This window comes from Rissa tridactyla, chromosome 13 (genome assembly GCF_028500815.1).
Source record: "Rissa tridactyla isolate bRisTri1 chromosome 13, bRisTri1.patW.cur.20221130, whole genome shotgun sequence".
Lineage (NCBI taxonomy): Eukaryota > Metazoa > Chordata > Aves > Charadriiformes > Laridae > Rissa > Rissa tridactyla.
The window spans coordinates 16625430-16637951 of NC_071478.1; the positions used below are offsets into that span (position 1 = coordinate 16625430).

Genomic DNA, 12522 nt, shown 5'->3' on the forward strand with positions numbered 1-12522 from the left:
ACACATGAGCAGTAAGCGCAGGGGTGGGTGGCAATGAGCCCTAGCAGTAGAGGTGCCGGCACGCTCCCCGTTCGCGGCACACACCACCCATCAGCACCAACACCGCTCCCATCGCAGCCACTGCTCAGGGGGAGGAAAGATGAGATCCTTCGGGAGCCTTGAAAAGGTGGATCTTCCTCCATTTCTTTCCCCGCAAAATATCCCCACCACTCCAGGAGAGCTCGGAGCTGGCCCCGAGCCACAGCATCCGGGGCTGGGATTTGCAAACCCCTCCCTTGCAGGGGGTCTCAGGCATTCCAGCGTGACGTCCCCAGCATCCCGGCGGAGGAACCCCCACCCTGCGACAGCAGCTCGGAGCCCCCGGGGAAGCTCAGCTCGGAGGCGCCCGAGCGACAGACTCAGCTCCTCCTCCTCTCCCCCCCGGTTTGGAGCATCCCCCAGGCTCACCTTGTTGACCGCAATGAAGCCTTTGGAGTCGATGTTGATGCCACTCTGCTTGAGAAAGCCCGTCGCTGGGACTGCGCCTGTGGGAGAAGGCAAGGGCTGCCGGCATGGTGGCCAGGCGTCCCCGCAGCCCTCAGGGGGGAACATCTCCCCCCAGCCCGGACACCCGTCTGCCCCCTGGGAAAGGCAGCGGGGCTGCTCCGGGAGCGGGGAGCAGGCGCCCTACAGAGCCCCCACTGCATCACCCTCCGCACCCCCCCGCCCGGGGTCCCTGCCGCTCCCGAAGCCATCGGTGCACCGCTGTAACCCGACCACCACCTTCTTCTAACACTTGAAGATAATTTTCAATCCACTTCTCTTTTATAGACGTTTTGAAAAAAAAAATATATATGTAAAAGGGAGCCCTTGGGTTTCCAGACTGCCTCCCCGCAATCTCTACCTTTCCTTCAAGTTTCGTTTTCCTTTTTTGGTATTTTTTTCTCCTCTAGCTATCACAACTTGGAGTACTCAATAAAACGACGAAAGCAGAATTAAACTAATTCTGTGATTCTTCCAGTCCACAACATTTTGAAAAGTTGCAGAGTGAGAAAGGGATTTCCCCCCCCTGACCCCCCACCGAAGTGTAAAGGATGCACCCTCTTCTATGGCCTGGCAGCAATAAAAAAAAAAAAAAAAAATCCATTTGAGGAGGCTTTAAAAAAACAACTTCAGAGGATGAAATTGGTTTGAATGGTGGGGTTTTTTTCTAGAAAAAAAAGAAACCATTACTATTTTCTAAATACGTTTTCAGTAGCGTTCTGAGGCGGAGGCTCTAGAAAGGCCTTTTTCAGCTTTGCTGCGCAGGCGGCTGCGTGGCAGCCCAGCGGGGCTGGCACACCACCCCCAGCACCCCCAGCACCCCGGGGACCCGTCGCTGCCACGTCCCCTTCCAGCTCCTCCTCTGCCGAGCAAAGCCCCCGCCAGCCCGCCGGGCTCCGCGCCCGCGGCGACAGCCCTTACCGACACCAACCACGCACACGTCGGCGCGCAGGACCTTCCCGCTCTTCAGCACGACCTCCTTCAGCTGCACGAGACCCAGCGGGGCACCGCAGTTATTTTAGGGACAAAAAGAGACAAAAAAACCCACAGCAGCAGTAAGCCAAGCTGGCAGCTGGCTTCATTTCTGGCACGCGAGTTGACTGGAATTCCCTATAATGGCAGCAGGAAGAGGGTGGGAGCAATGAAACCACCCCACGGCTGGAGCACGTTCGCTCCTGGGGGCTAAATGCAGGAATATGAATTTCAGGGGCTAGAAAAGAGTAGAGGGCAAAACCCCAGCAGTGAAGGGAATGGGAACGCTGCGGCGCTGCCCCCGGGGAGCCCCTGCCCGCCCCGTACCTTGCCCTCCTGCTCCCGCAGCTCCGACACCTCTGTCTGCATGTAGAACTTCACCCTGTTGCTCTCGAACATCTGGAAGGGGGACATGGGGCAGAGCAGGGGACATCAGGACCCCGAACCACCCCTGCTCCCAGTGTCCCTGTGCCCCCTGCCCTGCCCTGCCCACCCTCCCGCTCATCTCCACCCACATTTCGAAGGGGGTCGGCACCACCTCCATCCCCAACATGTGTCCGGAAGAAGGTGCTCTACAGCACCTGGACCATGAGAGGGAAGGCGCAGCCCGTTCGTTCTTTCTAGTGACTGCTACCACCACAGATTAATCAATAAATGTCAAATAACAAATTAATTAGTGCAGTAAGTGAAACAAGCAGAACCCTCTTTGTCACCAAAACCACTTCCAGGATGGGAAAGCGAGGTCACCTTCATGACAGCGCGGCCAACCCTCTCCCCAAAGAACTTCTTGAAGGGGACTTCCTCCAGCTCCACCAGGGACACCGAGTGGGCCCTCTCCGCGAGGTAGGCGGCCACCTCCATCCCTGGGGAACAGAAGCAGGTCTGAGCAGCCGCGGGAACCCCCTCGGTGCTGGCCGCAGCAGAGGAGCAGCCTTCCCCACTCCTGGATGGGGAGGTCGGAGCTGCTCCGCTGGCAGATCTGGGGTACCACCAGAGCTGGCGGCCACAAGAGGCCACACCATTTCAGGTGAGATTTCTGATTTATGCCAATTGTTCTTAGATGCGGTTTTCAAAGACCAAAGGGAGGAACCGGCCATGATGAAGGCCCAAAGTGCCCCGGGAAGCCATAGCACTTGAAGCGATGGACATCAGATCAGGGAAACCTTCAGCGGGCTGAAAAAAGCCCTTGAGACCAGCCGCTTTCTCTGATCACAACGGGATGATTTTGGTGCTGGCAATTGCGTGGGAACCTTCACCAAGACATTTTCTATCTATGGGGTTTTTTTTGGGAACAGATCTTTTCGATGACCTGCAGTTTGCAATTGGCCCCCCACACCACGTGCTTTTCTGTAGATAGGATTGATTAAACCATTAAAACAGGAGTCCTTTTTTAAAAATAAGAGAAACAATTAAAAAACATTTTATAATAAATTCCCTGACTAATAACCATTTGTGCTTAAGGCTTGCAGGACCCACCATGATTTTGTTAGAACCACATCAAGCAAAAACAAAGCAACTATAAGATTCTTCCTGTGTATTTCAAACATTCGCCACCCTGCTAAAAAAGGAAAAGAGAAATAAACCCACAGGCTTTCACCTATGAACAAGACCCTCCCAACTGAAGCCAAATCTAGACGTGCCGGGTTTGAAACCACCCGAGCCCCAGTACTGGACTTGCCATATGCTTTTCAGATTGGGGCAGCAATATCCCTGTCCATGCAAGCTGAATGGCCCAGCTCGTCAGTAATATCAATTTCTTCACCAAGGAGATGTTCCTACCACCCACCTGAAGCTGGAGGTTGGACCACCACAAGGTCTGGTCTGGGGGAAAGAGGGGTTTACCCTGTGTGACAAGTGACAAACCGGGCGAGGGACTGGGACCATCTGCAGGAAGCCGTGGACAGCCGCAGAGCAAGCGCTCACCCAAGAAGGATGCTCCCACGATAACCACATTCTTGCTCGTGGCCAGCTTCACGACACGGTTGGCATCTTCGGGTGTGCGGATGTTGAAAACGTTTTCCACCTCCTTGCCTTTGCAGCTGAGAGCTTTGGGCCTGAAAAACAGACATTGAGGGTGATACAGGTGCTTTTCTTAGAATCATAGAATCTTCATGGTTGGAAAGCACCTTTGAGATCATCGAGTCCAACCATACACACACACAAAAAACCCCCCACAACCTCTGCCACTAGAGCATGCCCTGAAGTACCAAATCTAAATGTTTCTTAAACACCTCTAGGGATGGCGACTCAACCCCCTCCCTGGGCAGGCTGTTCCAGTGCCTGACCACTCTTGCAGTAAAGGAATTCTTCCTAATATCTACTCTAAACCTCCCCTGCCGCAGCTTCAGACCATTTCCTCTGGTCCTGTCATTATTCACCTGGGAGAAGAGGCCACCACCCACCTCTCTCCACCCTCCTTTCAGGGAGTTGTAGAGGGCAATGAGGTCTCCCCTCAGCCTCCTCTTCTCCAAGCTAAACATGCCCAGCTCCCTCAGCCTCTCCTCATATGCCCTGGTCTCCAGACCCCTCACCAGCCTGGTAGCTCTCCTCTGGACGCGTTCATCTTGACCCCACGATGGCAACCGGGACTGCAAACCCCCTTTCCAGGGCTCCAGCAGCATCTCAGTCTTGCCTTTTTTCACATTTCTCCGGGATGGAGACATAACACAGAAAAATCCAAATGCCGGTGGACAACGGCCAGAGCACGACCGCGAAGGCCGGTGCAGCCGGTGCTGCTCGGTGGCCGCAGCCGACCCCATCCGTGCCCCAGCGGTACCCGCAGGGCTGGGGTGACCTCCCTCCCGGGGCGATGCAGCACGGCACAGGATGGGTACTGCTCTGCAAGCTTGAGCTCAACTCCTGTCACGCTGTTAAAATTTTCAGAAGCTTAATGGGACACGGAAAACTCACTCTGTCCTCCAGCAGATGCTTTGGAGACAGGTATTGAAAGTTTCATAAGCCTCTGCAGAGGCAAGTTCCACTACCCGTTCCTCTGGGCACGCTGCTGACGCTGTAGCAGTTCAGTCGTGTCCTCCCCATGCACTTACTAGACCCCGTCTATTTTTAAATGTCTGGCCCCTGCCTACCCGACTCTCCTCTGGAAATGGGACAGGCGACCGTAAATAATTTAGGTCCCTCAAAAACATTTACCCGTTGTACCTGGAGCTCGTGCATAAGGATTTCGAAATTATTGCCAAAGGCTTAATCCTCTTTTGAGCCTAATTAGGTGGCCGGTGCAGCCGGGGTTTTGGCTGGGGCACTGCACGAACACTCGGTGGGGCTGTCGCTGTCACCGGTGGCACACAGGGCTGCAGCGGGACTCCGTGCTCCGGCTGTTCCGCAGCATCCCTTCCCTGGGCAATAAATTTTCCAGGGGCTGCATTTCTCCTCCTTCGTTTTGTGCCTTAGGAGCACGAGGAGAGGGAGCCGGGATGCCTCATTTTCACCCTAAAGTGCCATTTTTGACAACTCCCCTATTGAAAACAAACCGACCCGCTAATTCCAGGGCGCTAGGGATGGGGCCGGTCTCGGGCGATGCTCTGCGCCCCGTCCGCACCCGTGCAGAGCAGGACAGGGACACGGCTCCTGCCTTTCCCTGCAGCCCCACAGGGTTTCAGTCCGGAAAACTCCCCTCCTAGGGGCAAGGCTCACAAAGGGCTCTGTTAGGCAGAAGCGACGCCTCGCTACGGCTGCGAAAGAGAAGCATTAAGCTTTCCTTGTCGAGAAAGATCCTAAAGGTTGGCAGGAAATGAAAGACGGAAATTGAGATGGATGAATTACCTGATTGTCAGGGTCGAGGGTTACTGAGGGGTGAAAAGAAGAGCAACGTGGCAAAAATGACCACCAAAAAAAATAATATCAGGATACTTCCATTTTAGAGGCTTTTATTAAAGAAAATATGTTCAAGGTCACGGGCATTAATTTCAATATTCTAAGATGATGAATTCAGTGGGAATTGCCTGAGTCTCTCCCATACGTTCTCAAGCCGGCCCCCAAGGAACAGCACGGCATGCGGCTGACAAATTCCTCCACCTTTTCAAACCCCAGTTTTCTATCAGTTTCTTTAACATCAGCCGACCCAGGCACCCTGACTGCTTCAGGGGGGTACTTTGTGTTAACACCCTTTTGACCTTGACGCTGGCCGTCAAACGCCCCCATTAGCAAATCCTGCAGCCGCCCCGCCACGTCTGCTGGTCACCGGCTTTTTGGGTGACTCTTGGGTGACACAGAGGCTTTTCAGCTATGGCCGAGCCGTCATACCCAGCACAGCTTGACAGCGATAGAAATGTAGATATATATGATATAGATATATACAGACATGCCCAATAGGTGTTTCTCGCCTTTTCTGCAAACAAATTCAGTGTCCGAATCCAGCCACCACAGCTGACCTCTTATCCCCAGGCACAAGCTCATTCTCAGGTACAACAGTTTCTCCTGAGCTTTAAAATGTTTGTTCGCAGCTTACGTGTTTCCAGTCGCTATCAGCAGCTTGTTGTATTCCATCTTAAATCCATCCTTGAACACGGCTGTCTTGTTCTTGATATCCACAGCGGCAACCTGAAATCATTCCTAAATAATGTTAAGAGACGAAATCCCAGACTTTCACTGGGCTCCCAGCCCAACCAACGTGTCTGTTAGGTTTCGGTCCCCTGTGTTCTTGTCCACAGCTTAGCCAACCCAGACCTTGACTATTCCTAGTTGCCCATTCACAAATCCTTGAAGATCTCCCAGTATAAATAAAATATTGGGGAGAAATGTTTAAACCATCACTGCCCGCACTGCTTGCAGGCTGATTGTCCTAATCAGAGGCCAGCTGGGTCACCAGGTGAGGATGCTCACAAATGGCAGATGTAAGAAATGATGGTCACCATGGAGTTTGCACGGGGTGTCCTTCCTGCCACAGGAGGAACGCATGAACTGCGGTTTTGAACAACCACAGGCAACCCGTGCTCCGGGGCCTAAAACGGGGGGGAGCTGGGGGAGACCCAACGCTTCTGCAATGGCATCCAGTGAGCCAAGAGCAGAGACAGCCACCGCGTTGCCTAATCACGGACTTTGGGTACCAGCACTTGCAGGAGACAGCCTGCAGGTACACACAGGACCCTCCTTACGTGCATTTCGGTCAGGACTTCAATGTCGTAGGTGCGGAAGAACTCCTTGGGGCGCAGGGCAATCTGCTCTGGGTGGGAATCCATCGACTGCAAAACAAACAAAAAAAAAAGGCATTTTTCTGTCAACCGCTGTGGGTTGAACAGGCGAGTGGAGAAATGCCTGTTACCAGACCAAGTCAGCGGTAGTCTGAAGTCAGTCCTTATGGCATGGGTTAAAAGAGTTGCTCTACCAGGGCTGGAATCAAAGCCTGGTCAAGTAAAAGTCATCACACGATGCTGGACTGGGCTCTGGTTCCTTCTCCGCCTGCTCGGCGCAGGGGTGGCACTGGCCGGCAAAGACAGGACCAGAGCAAGTGCTTCTGAGGGTCTGCAACGCAGCTCTAACTGCAGCTCCTCAGCACACACACGAGTTCACAGGAGGAAAAGAAAAGCCCTGTTATTTGGGAAACGACCGGTTGCCAGGGGAAACGGAAGCTAAAAGAGCGATAAGAACAATCAGCGCTAACGCCGCAAGGGCAACACTTTCAAAAGTACCCAAGTTATGCAGCGCGAGTTGCCTCAAAAGCTGAAGCAAGGGCATGTGGCCCACATCTGCTCACCTTTAGCTGCAAGATAAAGGTTCCTGCTCTTCCCAGCCTTCCCTGGTCACTTGGGCGAGTCCTACATCATCTTTACATGCGGGGTTGAGCTCACATTTGAGCTCGCGTTCATCCGTCCTCCCAACTCCGTGGACGCAAGCTCAGACATAGGCTGAGGACAAGCTGAGCCCCAGGTGACCTGTGCGCAGGCTGCTCCACGCTCCAGTGTGCACCTCCCTGCCTGCAGCACCGTGGGGACAGGCATGGCCATGTAGGTGCCACGGTCAAGCCCTGCAACATCACACGGAGCCAAGCAGCAGCACCATCTACCCGTGCCACACAGGCATGACGTTTGGGCTCCACCCAGGAGGGACAGGGGATGCAGGAATCAAGGGCTTCACCATCTGCCCCCAGGGATGGCTCTGAAAGGTCTTTCTCCCAGGAGGTGGCTCAGCTGGGGGCTGGGATGAGCCCTGCAGGACACTCCCGTACCGCTGTGCTCAGAAGAGACCCGGATCTTATGACTTGAGGCAGGTGCAGGGTGACACAGGTTTTACCGCAAATTCTTTAAACACCCAACGTTTACAGAGAGGAACGTCTGACCCCATGGCTCGGGAGTGGTGGCCCCCACACCGGTGTGCGGGAGGGTAGCGCACAACCACCACGGGTTTTGCTGCTGCTCAGTGCTCCGGAGACGGTAACGGGGACGTTGCAGCACACCAGGGAGCAGGTCGTGGTCCAAAGGGGACGAAGAAGAACAGGCTGGAGGGACCCCAGGGCAGACCGATAACGCGTTCAGCAAGGCAGGGGAAGGGCGAGGCTGCAGTTTCAGGAGGCAAGAAGTCGGCTCCTTACAGCTTTACGTGCTCCTCCTCTAATGACTCTTTCCGGGGTCAGTCCCACTCACAACAGGATTAAGAAAAATCCCCATTTTTTTCTAGCCTGTTCCCAAAAATTCTGCCTTCTCTTCCAGGGGCTTTGTGCACCTTCCAAAAGCAACTGCAGCCAGAGGTGGGAAGTTTAACAAACCACGCATAACATCTCTGGCATGTGAGATGTTATTACTATTTAAGAGAGAGTGGGAAAAGCAGTCCAAGACTCACACGGCGGGGATAAGTGTTTCGGAGAGCTGCCTGGCTGGGACAGGGACCGCGAGCTTCCCCGAGCTCCCCAGCACAACCTCAGCGACTCTTCGATGCAGGGTTCAGCCGGCTGCTCCTCACCCCAAGTAGGTCTTGTCCAAGCACAGAAATGGCTTGAACGCTATCAAAAAAGCCACGCGCCTATTTGTCTTCCTTTGGAAATCACTTTGCCTTGGGGCTGGGAGCAGAGTTAGATGCTGTGATTGTAGAGTACCAGCCCCCACAGAGAAGCATCCCTGACATAAAGGAGAATACGCACAGCGCCTGTTCCTGTGTTATCTCCAAGCTTCAAGATCAAATGCCACCTGATATCAAGTAAGGCTCAGGAATCAGTAATAAAAAACGTGATTAGAAGATCATCCCGTGTCTACAAATGGGAATGCAAAACGGGAGGTGTGCCAGAAAAAGTGATCTTTGCACTGCGATCAAGTTACCAAGTTGTGATGATGACCGATGATCACAATAATTACGGCACGGAGCATCGCTGGGCGGTAAGAACCACGCGCCGACAAAAAACCTGGCAGACAGCACGATTTTTTCACGTGCCCCATTTCATTGCCCTAAAGATTTTGATCCGGATGCATAATAAGAAGATCCATCCAGGTACAAGCTGGGCAAGACAGCTATTGCTGAACGCCCTTGTTTCCGTGCTGGAGTACTCTTAGTGCAGAGTCGGAACAACTCCTCTTTCACGTTTCCTATTTCAGTCGATGACAGAAAAGAAAATTCAAAGGGAGAGAGACAGGACGAATAAGAATGCAATGAAGAACGGCGGGGAAAGATCCTAGGGCAAATTTTCAGACTGGGGGGGGATGCGACATACCCAGAGGGATACAAACCTTACTGAGCTTGGGTCTGTCGTAGGGCAAGTGTCTGTCCATCGTGCACATCACAATCCTGTCTGAGAAACCCTCCTGGCGCAAGGTCTCCGCACAGACCAGTCCAGCAGCCCCTGAGGGAGAAGGAAGACCGGTGGCAGCCGTGCGTATGGGGCATTTGAAGGTCTGAACCCTTTGCTCCTAAACCCCACTGGGGATGACTCCAAAATCGCCATCTCCACTAGCCCTGGTCTGACTTCGTGGCCCTTCCCAAGTCAAACAGCTTCCAGGCGAAGCCAGTCCGGGTGGATGCATCAGGCGGGAGGGACCCTCCGTCTGTGGAGCGTGACCTTAATCGTCCACAGGACTTGTCCGTCCCTAAACTCGCACAAACCCACAAAGAGCACGCCAAAGGAGTGCTGCCAGTGCCCCCACACCTCTCACAAGCTCAGGGGCACGGGTGGCCGCTCAGACCCTTGTCCTCCCCTTGTCAGGGAAGGGCCTGGGCACTCAGCTCCTGGTGAATCTACAGCCACACACGGAGGGCAGGGAGTCCTCCCTCCTTCGCGGCCGAAGTGTTGGCGGCGTGTAAAGGATTTTGCATGCAATTTTTTGAGGTTTTTTTTTTTTGTTTGCTTGTTTTTAAACCTAGAAAAAAAGGCTATATCCAACAAAAAGCTGCCTTGGGGTGTGCTGTCCCCCCGCAGCCAGGCAGCCTGGTGGGCATGTCCCTTCTTCTGTGGCCAAACTGGTGAGACTTGAGAGCTCAAGTGAGAAGTCCCGAGTCTCTTCACAACCAAGGAAGCCTCACTCAATGATGAGTGTTGTAAGGGCCACAGTTTCTGTAATACCAATGAAAGAAGATGGACCTGGACAGTATCACGGTTTGGTCCGTCAACAAAATGCTCCTCTTGATGGAGGTGGGGGACAGTGGAAGAAGAGACAGGTGGGTGGACATCCCATGGACGCTGCCTGGAACATGCTGAGCCAGGACTGATGCTGCACTGATGCCAGGATGACCCTCACATGAGCAAGGGGCCGCAGTCGCTTGCCCTCAGCTCTGCTGGGCATGGCTGGATCTTGGTCCTGGATGCAGGGCTGGATAGGTAATCTCTTCCCAACACTTCTTCCTCACGACCCTAGCTTTGAAATCTCCTTTCCCACCCACCAAAACAGACCTTGGTCTTTAGCAGACCTGTAAATTTAGCTGGTTAAGTCTAAGAAAGTTCCTTCAGCAAAGGCTAACGTTGCCTGTGGAGTGCCCTGGCTGAGGATTTTGATGACTGTCCAGCCCTGACGCACACCAGGACAGCCCAACTGACCTCGGGGAGCAGCAGTGTCCCACCTCGGCTTTCAGCCAACGAAAAACAGGGGCACAAGGAAGGGAACAATGTTACCCAGCAACAAGGGAAAAGCCAGCCAGGCTGGTTTTCCCCTCTGCTCAGGCCGTGAGCTGCAACTTATACAGCAGGAGCAGGAGATTGCAGCGTGCTCCCCATCTCCACAGCTTGGATCTCGTGACCTGGGGGTTGTAATCAAGTAGGAGCAACCCATGTGCCAGGAGCAGCCATTCCCTCCCAGCCCCAGGTCCAACACTGGACAGCTTGTGTCCTCCTCCCACCCTCCTCCCACCCTCCTTTCACCACGACGTGGTCCAGCCTAGCATCCAGCCCGTTCCAGAAACAGGAAAACTCGGTAGGTGGGGTTCACTCCATCAGGCTTTCTACAAAAATCGCATTACAGAAATGGAGCTGGGACAAGAGATAAGAAAAGATAGCTTGGCAGTTTTGCTGTTTCGTGCAGGGATTTGATATTTTCTGGGAAGACAGAGGAATTTGTCTTCAGAGAAGATCCTTGAGGTGAGAGCTTTGGAGCTGCAGGCAGCCGCAATGGGATGAGACAGAGACGTGCAGGCTCCAAGAGGAAAACCTGTATCCATTTCACAGGAACACCCAAGAGGACTTCACACTTATCAGTTGTGGAAATCAGGGGTTGCTGGTATATCCGGGGAGGGCATAGAGGGAAGAGGGTTCAGGACACCCACTACAAAGGACTGTGACAGGGAACTACAAAGCTCCACAGACCAGAGGCACAGGGCATCTTTGGACCATTAGTGTGTAGGACAAAGAGGCTCAGGAAGACCCTCTGGTCTGACCCGTTGCACAGGGAGGGACACAGGAGGGGTGGCAGAAGGTGCACGGTGCACAGACACCCTGCTCTCTGCACACCCGCCCGGGACGGGACACGCACGCGGTCCCAGCACACGCCACCCGATACCTGCACCGATGATCAACACGTTGGTACTGCTCAGGTTATAGTTGCTCAAGGAGATGCACTTTGCCATCATCTTTGTCCTCCTCTGTGTCTGAAGAGCCTATGCCACCAACAAGAAGAAGAAAAGTCTTTTCTCAGCTTTAACCCGGGTATCCAGGCAGGAAAGGGGACAATTATTGTCATAAAACAGCTTGGATAGAAAGGGAGCAACGGCACCCTCTTACCCAATGAGGACTCCAAACCCATGCTCATCCAAATACCTTTCCACCATTCAGTGCACTACACCCTTACAAGGTACAAAAGAAAAATAAAACCATTGTCTTCTGCGAGTTCATCCAGGTACACAGTTGGGGGGAAAAAAAAACCAGAAAAAGCAGCCCAGGTGTGTCATTGTGCAATTCTGCAACCAACAGGTGAGATGGAAATGCAGAAGTTCTATCAGGAACTTTATCCTGCACCTGAGTGGAACTTGTGTACCTCTGATATCCAAAGAAGCTGATGGACTTGCCCAACCTAACAGAGCACACCCGAGGACACTGTGGCCCTGCTGCACAGACCCCTTGTTGCCAGCCAGTGGAGGCCAAAACACGTTTCTGGTAGAGGGTATGGGCTCAGCCTTCCTCGTCACATCCCCCCTGAACCAGCTGGAGTAGAAGTGCTGCCATTCAGGTGGCCTCCCTGGATCCAACCTAAGTGCTGTAAGGGTCCGGCTGGTTTTGGGCGACGGGATTCACGCGTGCCTATGTGCAAACGTGCATCAGAAGGTGGCTTTTCATGGAAAGAAAGATGGCAGTGGCCTGAACAGGCTTCATTCTGCATCCTGTCTGGGGGGACAAGAGCCCTCCCTTCCCACACACCAGGTTCCTCTCCAGCAAAAGAAGCTGATGTCTGGGCTCAAGAGGGAGCGCAGATGACTTCTGTCACCGCCGTGCCACATTCAGACCCAGCAGACAAGGCCAAAAAGCTAGCGGAAGAGGCCTGTTTCCATGGGCCAACTAAATTAAAAGTTTCTATGAGCTTAAGGAAACATAGGACAAGTTCAGGACAAACACCTAGTAAGACCTCCTGAATCCAGGTGTCTGGCAGCTGCAGGGAGGCTGGGGGA

General features: G+C 53.5%; 1 protein-coding gene across 1 annotated transcript in view; it reads right to left on the reverse strand.

The window, feature by feature from the left end:
• Positions 1 to 12522, reverse strand: part of AIFM3 (apoptosis inducing factor mitochondria associated 3) — a 50335-nt gene that overhangs the window by 9059 nt on the left and 28754 nt on the right. Inside the window, exons 7-15 of the mRNA XM_054219674.1 lie at positions 11421 to 11517; positions 9165 to 9277; positions 6606 to 6692; positions 5960 to 6051; positions 3418 to 3548; positions 2242 to 2357; positions 1822 to 1893; positions 1444 to 1507; positions 448 to 524 (exon numbers count right to left, since the gene is read on the reverse strand). Of these exons, the coding sequence (XP_054075649.1) occupies positions 448 to 524; positions 1444 to 1507; positions 1822 to 1893; positions 2242 to 2357; positions 3418 to 3548; positions 5960 to 6051; positions 6606 to 6692; positions 9165 to 9277; positions 11421 to 11517 (849 nt within the window). The remainder of the gene's footprint in view (positions 1 to 447; positions 525 to 1443; positions 1508 to 1821; positions 1894 to 2241; positions 2358 to 3417; positions 3549 to 5959; positions 6052 to 6605; positions 6693 to 9164; positions 9278 to 11420; positions 11518 to 12522) is intronic.